Here is a 15347-nt window from a genome sequence, read left to right as displayed (position 1 = left end):
TCGAACCCTCCACCCTACTAATTAGTGAGGAAACGTATTACGATTGAATCTGAGGTTAAAAGTTTTAGCTCCAGATATTAATCACACTATTATTAAAAAAAATCAATAATACTTTTTCAATTTTGTCGTAATGATTCACCTCTAATTTAATAATTGGTGAAAAAAGTTTGTTAACGAGAGTTGAATACTAAATACGAATGAGGGCGAAATGAAATCGGAAATATGGGGTCCGATGCAAATCGCATTAGATAATTGGGCCAGTTGTGGGGGGTGCAAGTGGCACCTGAAATTAAAAGGTCATAAGAATTTAATGAACTGTTGAAAATTCCAATACTAGTGTTGAAATGTAAAACGCGCATGGACACAGGATAGGAAACCTGTACCCATTTTAGGGCACGCGTTTCACCCTTGTGTTGCCTTTCCCCTCACTTTTCATTTATACCCCCTTTTTTACTTAATACACACGCACAACACACTAATTTGTCATTCCTTTTGCTATACATCTTCTTAAACTTAAATAGATTTTTTTAAGTATTTTATTAATAAATTAATAATTATATAAGCAACTTTAAAGATCGCATCTCAGAATCTAAAATTTTTTATATTATTTTAATAGAGTCAAACTTTCTACCGGAAAATTATTATTTTTATTACTTAACTGTTGCTTGAAACGAGACGACATTTACAATATCATCATTATGCTTGTGTAATGAAATATTAATGTATGTCACTTTATCAGCACAAAAAAAAATCACTTTCATATGAATGTTAAAATATTCTTCTTATATTGAAAAAAATGGTTTTATAACTGGACCATAAATGGTGTATTTATTTTCAATTAATCCTATATTATATTTCATATGTCCCATTTTAATAGGTTCATTTTTTTTTGGGATATTTAACTAGAATAGACTCGTTTTTTATTTTTAAGTAAAAAGAAATATATATTTAATTGAGATAGACCACATCACTTTCCTTCTAAAAAGTAAGTTTATTAGTTTTCGTGTTCAAAAGTGAGCCTGTTAGAGTGGACGGAGGGAATAATAGACCATTCCATTTTTGTTCGTGATACTTCTCAACATCTCACTCTTAAATTAAAACCAATTCATAACATGATAAGGAATATTTTAACTTAAAACATAATCTCTCTGTTCCAACTAACTTGATCAATATTCTTTTTTGGACCGTCTCAATTAAATTAATAAATTTAATTATATGAAATAAATATAAATAAAAAGCACATCTCATTATTTATTCATTTTATTATCAAATACACTTAAATAACTAATTTTTTAAATTTCATGTCGAAAATAAGTTAATCAACTTAGTTGAGACAGATGGAATAAATAACTAAACTACAAAATCACACATTTTGATTTTAATTAAACTACTGCTCGTGCATCGTGTGAGCCATTCCTATTTAATGAAAAATATTCTTTTCATCCCAACTAATATGATCAATATTCTGTTTTACGCTATCATAATTAATTTTATCAATTTTTTTTATATGAAATAAATATACCTATTTAATAAAACATACTCCCTCCGTTAACTAACTTGATCAATATTCTTTTATATGTTGTCTCTACTAAGTTGATCAATTTTCTTGTATAGAATAAATATACATAAATAAATATCTAATTACTTATTTATTTTATTATAAATATATTTCGTATCGTTGAACAATTTAGTTCAAACGGAGGCAGCATTAAAAGTAGATTGAATTAAAGAAAGAAAAAAGAAAGTGGTATGTGATTTTTGAAACATTTTTATGTCTTTTACTAATAACTAACTAATCTAAATTTGCGTACTAAACTGGTAAAACTTCTTTTTATATTGGACATTCGTGAATATGCACACGCGTAAATACATACATATATTATATACCCTCACTATTTATAACATATGGTTTTAGAGAGAGAAAGTAAACCAGCACTGTCGGCTTCAACCAGGCAAAGACCATCCACCTCCTTCTCGCTCTCTGTCCTTCCGTGGTTTACCTCTTCCTTTTCTATTGATTTTTTTTTTCTTTTTGGAAAAATCAATGATTTATTCATAATAGCCTCATAATAGCCTAAGATACTGATAATCTGGAGCTGAATTTGGTTTTTCAACTGATTAGTGAGTCGCAAGTTTAGTGAAGGAGAAGCCTGTGGTCATGATTGGAGGATAAATATGGCAACGGCGGATTTTTTTAGGGTTTCGGTGGTGCGCATCAAATTCGTGGTCGAAAACGCTGCCCTGATTTGGTATGTTTCCGAATTCTATTTTTGATGTCAGATTTTCTCTAGTTTTGGATTTATCTTGTCCGTGCAATTGTCTCTACGACATATACATGCTAAAAATAAATGAAAAAATTGAGCACGTGCTTGGATGTGTTTGGAAGGTATAATATAGAATTGCGGCAATATTGAGTTACCCTGTGTGTGAAGTAGCGTTTTGTACAGTTAAGAACTGGTTGGATCTCTTCGGGGACTGGGTTCTGACGTTTGATCTGAGAGTTCCTTCATGGCGTCAGTTTAGTTAGCTGTCGAATTTGACTTGTTTAAGCGTGAAATGAGATGAGTTTTTGCTATTTTTCCTCGAGTATTTGTTGCTGATATAAGTCTGCCATCATTTAATTGGAACCCGACTTAATCTCGGATAAGGGAAAATGTACTTTTATTGTTAAGATGTTGAGAAGAGTCGATGAATGTAGTTTAGGACCAAATTCATTGACGGTCTTGCTCCTTCTGAGTGCATGCATGTTTCACCTCTAAACTGCTGCATCTGCTGCTGGTTTTGAATTATATTTATTTATTTAAGAAGTTAGTTTTGTTGTTTATCTGCTGCATTCTAGGGATGCCTATCTTGTGATAGCTGATGAAGTAATGTTTTTCTTTCAAAAGCATTGAAAAAAGTAGCTGATTGTACTTTGCAGATAACATTATCCAGAACTTAAGGATAAAAAAGAAAAGCTGTTGCATCCTGTTGTGGAGGGTCACACCATCTGTGTGATTTATTTTTTGATAAGTTGTGGTGTAAACAAACTTTTTGCCGCATCTGAGGCCGAAAGTGTGAGGGTTGAGGCTTAACTAAGGGTTTGCTTATTCGGGTATGGTTTGATGCTCGGACCATTTATATCATCTCAGCAATAGAAATATTTGCCACTTCATTTATATCTTCTCAGCAATTAAGGTATCCTCCACTTTCTTCAAGTGATATATTAATTCTTTTGCAGTATATGCGACCTTGACAATATCAAACAAGAGGCATCACAAAGGTTGGTATTGGTGTAGCATTGAATTTTGCGTTGTTTTTATGATGGCACACCTTGCTGCAAATCATTTTGCTGGAGGACCCCCACCCACAGGTACGATTCTTTGATCAGTAAACTGTGTACTTATTGTGAAATTAATGTGTCTAGTAGGTGGTTTCGTTACAGTTCTGATGCCACAAGAGGGTTATCACTTTCCATCATGCGGATGCAGATATGACTGTAGTTCCTTATGATACAGTTAACTCATATATGTTTCGACCTGCCATCTGGCGGTTTATAATCTGTATTTACTAGATTGTTTTCATATCACTGGTTGGCGTGGAGCTGATATGAATTCATCATTGACTTCGTTGCGATATATTGCTAGCACTCAAATATTCATTTTGGCAGCTAGAGCTTCACCTTTGTATTGCTCAAAAGTAGAATATTATGGTGATATCTGACAAGATCAGTAGCATGCACTATAGTCTCATATAAACAAAAAATCAGTGCTGTTTTATTGACTATTCCATGAGGGGTGGAAGACTCTCATAGAGTGTAGAAGGTGCAGGAATATTATTGGGGTTTAGAGTTTAATAGAGCATAATTCGCTGGTGATGGAAAGACAATTTTCCCAGTCTCATTGATAAGAAATGCAGCCATAACAATCTGCTAATTTGTGTTTTAAGTTCAGGGAATGCACTGTTTTCTCATTTATGCTGTTGTTTGATTTTCAATTTTAGGGGCCCTGAATGAAGCATTGTTTAAAGAACTTTGGCATGCCTGTGCTGGGCCACTTGTCAGTGTTCCACGTGAAGATGAACGAGTTTATTACTTTCCACAAGGTCACATGGAACAGGTTCTGTTTTTGCCGCTCGTCATTAGATAATTTATTCTCTGGATTACAACTTTGTTTTCTTCAGAATGTATCAACTGAATTGCACAATCCTGTATCAGTATAGGCTTAATATCATTTATTCCTAAATACTTACATTTGTGTTGCCTTTTTTCTAGCTCGAAGCATCTACACATCAGGGATTGGATCAACAACTTCCTTCGTTCAATTTACCCAGTAAAATCCTCTGCAAAGTGATGAATGTTCAACTTCGGGTAAAATTCCTAATAATTTGATGTTCAAGCAACTGTATTAGGTTGCTCTGCATGCCAGATAGCCTATCTTTTTTTCTGCCATACGCCTACTTTCAGTAACTTGTTATTTAATTTCAGGCTGAACCAGACACAGATGAGGTGTATGCTCAAATAACGCTTCTCCCCGAACACGATGTAAATACTATCTCCTTTCCGACTTGTAATTTTGTTATTAGTTCATCTGGTCTTAAGAGTTCGCATATCAAAGTTACATCTTTTGTTTCCTTCCAGAATTGCTCCTTATTTGGATTTGGAGTAGATTTTGGCAAAACTTGTAGTTCTGGTTTGGGTGGGCAATTATACAGATGTTATTAAATTTGGACATTATTTCTGGTTTTGAGTTCTTAGACACCTGATTGTGTTAGTAATGCTAGGAAGTCCAATTCTATTTGCTGGAGGCTTTATCATGTCTTCTTATCCTAAGGAAAGATATGTGAGTTGTTAACTTGTGCTATTAATAAACATTTTTTTTTTATCAATAATTTCGAAGGAAAACAGACAGAATTGGTTTCAAACTGTTTGACCTTGTTTTGAGTCAATGTTAGAAAGGGGGAATCAGTTAAAAATTGTTTGATCATCTTTAGGCTTAACATGATAGGCTGGTTAATGTCTTCTGTCCACTCCTTGTATAGCATTTCAAATATTGATACTAAGCTGTGTTATTTGGTAATCTGGTGCATCAGCAAAGTGAAGTCACTAGTCCTGACCCTCCTCTACCAGAGCCTGAAAAGTGCAGTGTTCATTCATTTTGTAAGACTCTCACTGCTTCTGATACCAGCACCCATGGTGGATTCTCGGTGTTAAGAAGGCATGCTGATGATTGTTTGCCCCCACTGGTAAGAAATTGAGAATATAAGGATGTTTAAATGCTGTACTTCCTTTTCTCTTTCTGTCTAGTCATGGGGTGGTAATTGTTTTTCATTGTCCAGGATATGTCTCAACAACCACCCTGGCAGGAGTTGGTAGCTTCTGATCTCCATGGGAATGAATGGCATTTCCGTCACATTTTCCGAGGTTATAATCATTTCCACCTGTAGAAACTTAGTTTGGCATTGACTTGGCCCATGTTTCCAACTAGCAACTAAAATCTATATAGGGTGCATGATCATGACATAGTTGCCTGTATACATAATGGTGAGACTGTGAATGATGTGATAGTCCACTAAGTTTTAGAAAATAGTCTGATAATCTTGAACCAAGTATGAAATTAAGATGAGATTGTGAATGCCAGAAAAAGCTGTGTTCGTCTGTTATGTACTATTCATAAATATTTGACCAGAATGGGCTGCTGCTTCCATAGTATCTGTTTTTGACTTGTTGCTGAACTGCAGTGTCTAGTTGTTTATGCACACATTTTAGATAGAAGACATATACACTGGGAAGCCTTCTATATGAATTATCTTGCATTGGGATGAATTACAGATCCCTTGTCATTCTAGTGCTTCAATACCAGTTATTATTCACAATGATGTAGGCTGATGTTATTCTCAGGTCAACCAAGGCGTCACTTATTGACTACTGGCTGGAGTGTGTTTGTCAGTGCGAAAAAATTGGTTGCAGGAGATGCTTTTATCTTCCTAAGGTACTTTTATATTAATTCATGCCTATGTGGCTTTTCATGTTATCCGCAGCTGAAAGTGATAGTCTCCCTTTTATATTTTGGCAGAGGAGAAAATGGGGAACTCCGAGTAGGGGTGCGCAGGCTTATGAGACAACCAAACAACATGCCATCTTCTGTTATATCAAGTCACAGTATGCATCTTGGGGTTCTAGCAACTGCATCACATGCCATCTCCACTAGAACCTTATTTTCAGTCTTTTATAAACCAAGGTTCTTAGATCTTCTCTTTTAGTTTTGATTCTTTATTAGGAGTGAACTGCAGTAGTTCGTCCTATCGTATAAAAACTAAGGTTAATTGGTGCGTGCAAATTATTATGTCTAATGTTGTTCTAAATTGTAAGACACTAAGACTACACTGCAATGGTAATAAATGGAATTATCTCATGTCAAAAACAGCATGTTTTTCTACTCTTAGCTATAATGTTTAGCCTTGACACTGTTTTCTTATCAATAGACTTTAGGAAAGGACTATAGATTGTTCATATAAAATGCTCTTTTCCATTATTGTTAGCTACGTGACTACGTCAGATAACCTAGAAGTTGTCTGACCGTTTTTAGCACTTTATGCTCCTGTGACACCCATCTTTGCTTTCCACTGGTTTCTTTAAATAGTTACCTTATCAATTTGCAATTGTTTGTGCTCAGGACTAGTCGATCTGAATTTATAGTAAGTGTTAACAAGTATCTTGAAGCTCAAAATCACAAGCTCTCAGTAGGGATGAGGTTTAAGATGAGATTTGAAGGTGAAGAGGTACCTGAAAGAAGGTAATATTATTACTCATGTACTTGTCATGTGTAATGTTTACAGTTTGACTGCAATATTCATTCTTGTGTGTCAATACAGGTTCAGTGGAACTATTGTTGGTGTTGGAAATAATAATGCTTCATCTCGATGGCCTGATTCCGAGTGGAGATCTCTGAAGGTAACTATTAGCAGTCACTGTGGCTTGTTGGGAGGTCAATGCTTTGCTCATTTTAATAACACATATTTTCTATAAAGATGACAGTCAGGTTTTCTTCTTGTGTTGCATCTGCTATATGATTAGAAGTATAATGCGGGCTGATGGCTTAAGTTCTGTATTTGGATGGCAATAAACATTTAACCTTACTGTTCACTTTTACATGTCCAGGTCCAATGGGACGAACCTTCTGCAATAGTACGTCCAGAGAGAGTTTCAGCATGGGAAATAGAACCCCTAGTTGCAGCAACTCCTCCAAACTCACAGACTCAACAAAGAAATAAGCGGTCACGACCACCTGTTTTGCCTTCACCAATGCAAGATCCATCTCCACTTTGTACTGTCTCTCTCTCTCTTTAATGGTGATGATAATCAATAATACATTTTGGCATAGACTTTTATTAGAAATGACTTAATTCTCAATAGGTATGTGGAAGTCACCAGCTGATTCCCCCTCAGCATTTGCCTGCCGCGATCCATCACGTGGTCGAGACACTTATCAATCACCTAAGATCAGTGACGGAACCAGAATTAGCGGGATCAATTTTAATGAGAACTTGCTACCTGTGTCGAGCAACTCTGTATACCAGCCTAATCAAATAGAAACTCCTGCAGAGTCATTTACTCCCCTTAGTGAAAAAAGGCAGGCAAATGGCTGCAGGTTGTTTGGAATCGAGTTGCTTGACCATTCTTCTATTGAAGATACATCACCAGCCATTCAGTCTGGAACAGCTATTGAGGATTCTTCTGTTCCTCTAGATGCTGAATATGAACAACATTCTGAGCCATCAGACCGTAATCCATCTGATGTTCCCTCAGTCAGTTGTGATCCTGATAAGTCATGCCTTAGATCCCCTCATGATGCACACAGCAGGCAACTCCGCAGCTGCACAAAGGTAATTATTACTTGTACTGCCTTATTTCAATGTCACTAGATGATATAAACAGTAAAATTGAACTAAATCACCAATATCAGTTGAATTTCTATTTTCTAAACCAGCTTTATGGAGGTCTGGGCCTGGGCCGATTGGGCCGCCGGGCAGGTTTTCATATATTTTCTGAATTCCTCTGGGATCCTTATTGAATATTCTCTCTACTGAAAATAGAATTGATAGAGCGGCGGCGGGGTTGAAGGTTTATGTGCACCGCCGGTTTCGGGCTGAGAAGAATTAATTTTAATGTTCTGAATTTTAGTTTTGATTGCCGTTCTTTTATTATTCTTACGTATCTTATTATTGTTCTTATGTTTTAGTTGTGGGCTTATGCTTTTGCATGGGCCTGGATAGGAGTAGGTTATTAATATGTGTTCTACGCTAGATTAGGGTTAGTCTCTTTTCTGTGTGAATTTTACAGCCTAGCTGTAGCAGAGTATCTCGCTCTGTGACCCACGTTTGGGTGTTCTCCTTCAGTTAATTCCAGTATTTTATCTTCCTAACATCTTAACTCTATCAGCACGTCTTGGATTTCTTTCTGATTATGCTTTTCTGCTCCTTTTGCTTAGCTATGGTTACCAGGAGTAAGATTTCATTGTTTTAGATATGGTATTGTAGTAATTACTGTCTAGAATGCTTCAGCTGTTGTTAGACAAGAACTTATGATTAACAAATGCTTGCATAGTAGATCTGCTTTAAGAAATGTTTATGATTATATTTTGAAGCGTAGACTGGGCTTTCTTTTCTTAAATTAGAAATGTCAGTTTTCTCTCTTTGGAAGACCTTCTACTGGATTTATGAATGATGTATGAGAATGAATCTCTTAGGTTCACATGCAAGGAATTGCTGTTGGCAGAGCAGTAGACCTGACCAGGTTTGATTGCTATGAGGATCTGCTCAAAAAATTGGAAGAGATGTTTGAAATTACAGGGGAACTCTCTGAGTCAACAAAGAAATGGCAAGTTGTCTACACAGATGATGAGGATGACATGATGATGGTTGGAGATGATCCATGGCAGTTGAGTCAAATTTACTTAATTCTTTCACCTTTCTTTTTATGTATTGTTTACTACGGTTGAGTTTACGTTTGTTGTAAATTTATCACAAGAAAATGAGGGATAATTTTTTTTTCTCCCTTTAAATCCCTCCTCTCTTATTTATCGTCTTCTATAAAAAGAATTTAACACTTTCTTATTCCTACATTTCATCCAAGGAGGAATAATATTATCATGAGGTATTGGTGTGAATAATATTATCCCTCCTTGAAATGAAAAAGAAAGAGGAATAAGAAAGGGTGAACTTCTTATAGAAAATGAGGGATAAGAAAGGAGGGATTTAAAGGGAGATTTTTTTTATCCTTCATTTTCTTGTGATAAATTTACAACCAAAGTGAACGCACCCTAAATCTCTTATGGCTCTTTATGTCTAGATTTACTTATAAGTTGTCTTATGACCTCTTTTTTTAATACTCCTTGTGTCCCAACGAAGGTGAGGCGTATTCCTTTTCGGGCCGTTCCAACGAAGATGAGCCGTTTCCTTTTTTGACAAAATTAGGCAATTTAAATCCCTAATTAAGAAAACTAATTGCACTGGTTATTCTTTGTTAATCTACTCTCTTCTCAATTCTCACCGCCTCTCGTCATTCTCTCGACTTTCTCTTCCCTCCACCTCCTTTGTTTTTTTTTTTTATTTCCGGCCTTCTAATTCTTCTTCTCAATTAGTTCTGACTCCTCCTCGCTGACCATTGCCTTTTGCATCTTGTTCGATCTGGTATATCGAGGCCGCTGCCGGTCACCGGAAAGGCAAGGGAGAGCTGAGGGATTTTGGGGTTTTTCTCTTTTGGGGGCGAGACAGGGAGGAAGTCAATGGTGGGGGTGGCGGTCGACGATTTCCACCAGAAATTTGAGTGGTGGGCTCGGCGGCTTCCGGGAAGCCTCCAGTGTTGGGTTTCAGTTTGATACACTCCATTGAATTTTACCATCTTCTCGCAGATCTAGGGCTTCACAAATTTCATTCACTTCACTAATTTCTGAAATTCCTGTTTCTCGTTCCCTAATTTCATTTCACTTGTCTTACACAGATGATTCTGGTACTTGTTTGAATCCTCAAACATTTAGAAATTCCCATATGTTTTATCAATGATTCTCTTCTCTTTATTCACACGTAAGCAGCCAAATTATGATTTAGCGTTCTTGATTTTGTGTTGTGCACAGATCCTAAATGCAGAATTTTGCAATGTGAGCTTCTGTACAGGAGAACTGAGACTTACAGATCCTAAATGCCGAACTACTTTTGTCTGAAAAAAAGCAAACATTAATTAAATATATTAAGAAATTCAAATTAAAAAATAATCAGATTATTAAAAAATAAATTTGACCTCAAAATTGTTTGAAAATGGTCTGAACTTGCCTAATCCTTCTCTATGGAAGAGATCATGTGAAAGCATACATAATTAACCTATTCGTGTTGGAGATAGGCAGTTGTCTTATTTGTTCATGTATATGTTTATCCAAATGCATATTGTTTGGTTTGCAAAAAGTTTGCATTGGTGAAGGTAGTATTACTTTTTTGTTGTCATCATCAGATAGGCTCTGCTTCGTTAGGTACAGTCAATGATAATCTGCAGCTTCTGGAACGGTTATCAAGTTTTCTGGACATACATATATGTAAATGCTTCCACAGATGCTAATATTGTGTCATGATTTTAGTGAATTTTGCACCATGGTGAAGAAGATATATATCTACTCAACCGAGGAAGCAAAGAGGCTGTCGCCCAAGATAAAGCTTCCCATGGCAGAGGTCAAATCTGGGAAGGTCCTGTCTGATGCAGCTGTTGGCACTGAAGAACAGTCTTCAACCGTTGGATCTGGTTACTGACGGAGTTTTGCTAGCAATAAGGTTGAAAGTGCTCCGGATAATGGAGATGAAACCAACAGTTGACCAGCAATTTTGTTCCATGCCGGTGAGGCAAAAGTGGTGGTTTTTCGTTCACGTAATAATAATTTTCTCCGGGAGAGTGGTGATAAGAATCCGTTATAGTATTGTTTGTTTTTGTCAGGAGAATCTCATGATGTTTTGATTGTTTGGATCTGAGTTAGGTCTCTGTGTGTACAACAAGTTGTTTATGTATATATGATACCTCTTTGTTTCCCCTTGAAATCTTCTGTTTTGTTTAATCTTCTTTCTCTACTGTTTGTGATGACAACTCTCACTGTTGCCCTCTGTACTAAACCCAAAACTTTTCATTTTGAACTAATGCAAGGTTGGGTGGTATAATGAAAAGCCGAACCGGCCCAAGAAAACCCCCACTTTATTCAACTGCAACGTGTCTTCATCCTAACAGCAATGTGCAATACATAGTGTGCACGTTAGACATTTCCCGAATCTATACGGCATATAAAAGAGAATTTTAACTGTTATTCTTTTTCGTCATTTTTCTCTCTTTTTCTACCAACTCCCCCCCCCCCCCCCGGCCCCTCCCCCCCCTGTTTGATCTTTTCTAAACATTGTTCAATTTTATTCGTGAAAATATATTCAATAATCATATTAAATTAAAAAAATCATGTCGAGATTAATATGGTATGAAAATCATTACAAATAATTTTTAAACAAATAAGTTACGAAAAATTTAAAATATTTTACTTTCTCTCTTTATTAAAATTTTAAAACATTTTATTTTATCTCTCATACCTCTTAATATTGAACATATGATTTTTTTTCTCTTCTTTAATATTAATTTTATTTCAATTTCTATTTTTGTTAGATATCAATTTTTGAATTTATTTATATATTGTATACATATATATATATATATATATATATATATATATATGTGTGTGTGTGTGTGTGTGTGTGTGTATGTATATTAATTATAATAATATTTAATGCAACTAAGAATAGTGAGATTATATTTAGAGTGGATTTTGAAAATAGCCACTTTTATATAGTAAAAATAAATTTTACCCACTAATATAAAAACTTTAAAAAATACCCACATTTACCATTTTACCCTTGCATATAAATTTTTTACAAATACCCACGAATTCGCAACCAAAATATATTTTGGTTGTGAATTCAAGCTTTAAAGTTTGAATTCACAACTATAGATAGTGTTGGTTGTGAATTCACGCGAATTCACAACTAACACTATTTCTAGTTATGAATTCACAACCAACAAAACTTGAATTCACAACCAACACTATTTTATAGTTGTCAATTCACAACCAAAAAATACCCACATTCACAACCAACGAAAAAATGAGAGAAGGGGAGAAAAAAACGAGAAATTAGGGCTTCTGTTGGGGTTATGATTTGGTCTGGGTTTTGTAGTAATAGAGGTAGTGGAATGGTGGTGACGGCGGTGGTAGTTACCAGAAGAGGTGGCTGAGGCAGGGAGGATGGTGGTGGAGGCGAGGATCGATAGTGCGTCGGAGGTGGCTACATTGCCGTCACCTGCGAGCCGCCACCGCTGACATTTGCTCGTCGAGGCGGAACCAGACGGAGGCGGTGCATGCGGCGCGACGACGAGTACATTTCCAGATCTGCCGGAATGAGCAGCAGCGATGGCAGAGGAAGATCGACGACGGTGTTTCTCGCTGTCTGGCGCAAGAGAGAGGGTGAATCTGTGAAAGAAGAGAGAGAGAGAGAGAGAGAGAGAGAGATTGAAAAATACAAATTCAAAATTTCACCGGAGTAATGTGTTGCGCCGATCTTCTGCGCGTCGGAGATTGCTCCGAGAAGTCGAGGGCGGCGGCAGAGATCTGATCGCCGAAAGAGAGAAAGAAAGGGAGAGGGAGGGAGGGAGAGAGAGAGAGAGAGAGAGAGAGAGAGAGAGAGAAGTGATAGGGATTAAGAGTGGGTATTTTTTTAATTTTAATCTTAAGGGTACTTTAGTCCTTTAAGACAAAAATTGGGTATTTTTTTATGTTTTTATTTGAGTGGGTAAAATTTATTTTTGCTATATGAAAGTGGGTAATGTTATATATTAACTCTTATATTTATTCATTTTAGGACTCTTTAATTCTAAAAATAAAATTTAAAACAGTAGAATTTATATTACTTTTAATATAAATTTCTAAGATGAATTATTAGTTCTATATGTAAAGAATATAATTTCTTATTTGGTTTAATTTTTTTTATTTTGTAGTTATGCTTGTATATGAATAGTCCTGCACAGTACCAAGAGGATTCAATGCTACTGGAAGGATACCACCAAAGTTTCCTCATCCATCTATCTGTTCGAAGATCATAAGAGCTCTACTAAAGCTCCTCCCACTGTGATCAACAAAAGCCCTGTTTCGTCGACTGGTGTTTTCAGTCGAACAAGAAGCTCATCAAGAAAAACCCCTATTGGTCTTAAAGGTCCAATAGAAATTGACATTGTCACTCCGAGCACTACGACTGATGTTCCACCAAGAGCAACTCCTGAGAAAGTCTCTATCAAATCACCCACTCCACTCGACGAATCTAGCCAACCGCCATTGAAATCCCCAGAACCGCATTCACCAACTCAAGAAGAGCAAGCTCCTCCTGAATCACAAGTCAATCCGGAATAAGAAGAACAGTTCCAAGGACCACTCCCTCCCTGTCATGATATTTTCAGTTCTGCGCTGAAACCTTCCAAGAAAAGGTCACTTTCACTGATCCTGATGCTCCCTCCTCTTCAACTGCTACACCGTGCCATTGTGAGTAGTTTAGAGAGTTTCTGCAAAAACTAAGAGAGTATCCCACAGGCAAATCTGTGGATTCAACTATTAGCCAAGTTGAAGGATATTCGCAGAGAAAAGATCGTGTCAAGATTTGAGGTAAGAGATTCTGAAGGATTGAGTGAATCCTTGTAGGAGGTGAAACGTCGTGGAAGAAGTTATGAAAAAAACATGTCCTAGGCGGTTTCAATGAACTTTTGAAATTCGGACCAATAGGGGATCAACACGTGTCGTGGATTTCGCTTGTTAGTGAAAAGAGCAGGATCGTGTGAACGTGGAGATAACTACTTTAAAATAAATTCTAGATAATTTTCATAAAAGGAGTTAAATAGCTTAGCATACATAGAGCAGAAAACTTAAACTTATTCCTAATACAAAAACATTTCAGTCAAACATTTTCAGTAACTGAGAAGAAGGCTTACAAATCAACTAATTTAAACAAGCCAACCGAATTCCTGATTGATGTTTTGTTCTTCTTCAGTAGTTGACTGGTGGCGTCAGTTCTAAGTTATCAGTCGATGAGGTTCTCCCTTGACTGTTGTATTGACGCATGTTCTCATCTGATTCTTCTTCTTTAGTCTTCTCTTCATTCTCTTCGTCTGATGAAGAGTCTTGTATAGCCTTGAGAGAAAGTCCGATCAGTCGAGATGATAAGTCTGCTGGAGGATAGACAACTGATCTTCTTTTTTGCGATGAAGAGTCATCAGTCGAAGTTTCTTGATGCTTGGTTGTCAGTGAGGAACTTGTAGTCAGAGTTCTATTTCCCTTGACATCTTCAATTTGCTTCATTTCAAGATAATCTACTCTTCAAATGGAAGGGAAGAGTTTTACTTTGACTTTCTTTTGGCCGAATTCAACCTATTGCTCACACTTGACTGTTGTAGATGCAGTTCTGATCAACGCCATGTCAAGTTCTCTTCTCGTCCAAATGAGATTTGCGTCTACGTCTTTGAGAAGGTGTATGAGTTGATTTATCTCATTCTGACTTGTCTGCATCAAGCTTTCCAATTTGGCATACTCAATAGCCAATTCTACTTCATCTTCTTCTTCAGCTGTGATTATGGTGATTTCCTTCATCTTTGAGGTTGTCTTGGCGATAAATATTTCCAGTCTTTGTTTATGTACAAGAACATTCTCAAAGATTATCCTTTGATCACTGTATGCTGCTAAAGCTTGTTCTACTTCTTTGATTTCAAGAAGATCTCGTTCTGAAGTAGTGGAGTCTGATGATGAGCTTGAGTCTTCAAGTTCTTCTTCAGCAATTGTCTTTTCTTTATCAAGCTGCTTGTCTTCATTTTCTTCGTAGTGAAGAGGAGAAAAAGAACTGCAGGGATCTGAAGACATAGCAAAGAAACAAGAAAATAGGAAAGGGGCACATAACAGCAGAGAAGAAAATAGAAAAGAAGAAAACCTTTTTTGAAAGCTTTTGACAACCCTTCTAAACTGGATCTAGTTCAGTAGAACTTGGTCAAAGCAAAATTGTTCTTGCGAACAACCTGCTCTGATACCAATTGTTAGGTCCAGAGGGTCTCGAATAGGTGTATGGGGGGAGGGGGGAATACACCTATAGGCTATTTTTCAAGAATGAAACTTTAAACACAAACTGACTTAACCTATTTTACTGAAAAGAGTTTTATCAAAACAAGGTTGACGACTGATACTGAATACTCTTCAGTAAAGAGTTATCAGTTAAGTCAAGGACTTTAACTGATACACGTAAAGCTTCAGTCGAGTTTGTTAAAC

The 15347-nt window shown here is 36.4% G+C and overlaps 1 protein-coding gene across 5 annotated transcripts; it reads left to right on the top strand.

Annotated features, from left to right (window-relative positions):
- Positions 1–1838: 1838 nt before the first annotated feature.
- Positions 1839–11058, top strand: LOC131002913 (auxin response factor 1). Of its 5 annotated transcripts, none has more exons than XM_057929399.1 (17): positions 1839–1991; positions 2123–2249; positions 2921–3094; positions 3221–3352; positions 3982–4097; positions 4253–4348; positions 4466–4522; positions 5071–5223; positions 5317–5401; positions 5879–5969; positions 6054–6218; positions 6654–6773; positions 6853–6931; positions 7139–7304; positions 7394–7863; positions 8727–8917; positions 10608–11058. In XM_057929399.1, exons 4-17 carry the CDS (start codon positions 3301–3303, stop codon positions 10774–10776), a joined length of 2010 nt encoding a protein of 669 aa, XP_057785382.1. In that variant the 5' UTR covers positions 1839–1991; positions 2123–2249; positions 2921–3094; positions 3221–3300; the 3' UTR covers positions 10777–11058. The 5 variants fall into 5 exon arrangements, with proteins under 5 accessions (XP_057785382.1, XP_057785386.1, XP_057785384.1 ...); XM_057929402.1 differs by having other exon boundaries at positions 1873–1994; XM_057929403.1 differs by lacking the exon at positions 2921–3094.
- Positions 11059–15347: the final 4289 nt, after the last annotated feature.

The sequence above is a fragment of the Salvia miltiorrhiza genome, unplaced genomic scaffold, assembly GCF_028751815.1.
Source record: "Salvia miltiorrhiza cultivar Shanhuang (shh) unplaced genomic scaffold, IMPLAD_Smil_shh fragScaff_scaffold_39, whole genome shotgun sequence".
Classification (NCBI taxonomy): domain Eukaryota; kingdom Viridiplantae; phylum Streptophyta; class Magnoliopsida; order Lamiales; family Lamiaceae; genus Salvia; species Salvia miltiorrhiza.
The sequence above is the reverse complement of the archived record's forward strand: the minus strand, read 5'-3'. Positions and strand labels throughout refer to the sequence as shown.

Coding starts and splice junctions, on each gene's coding strand:
- LOC131002913 (XM_057929403.1), top strand. CDS start 3,301: ATGATGGCACACCTTGCTGCAAATCATTTTGCTGGAGGACCCCCACCC. Junction 3,353..3,981: donor TGGAGGACCCCCACCCACAG/GTACGATTCTTT, acceptor TTTCAATTTTAG/GGGCCCTGAATGAAGCATTG. Junction 8,918..10,607: donor GTTGGAGATGATCCATGGCA/GTTGAGTCAAAT, acceptor TCATGATTTTAG/TGAATTTTGCACCATGGTGA.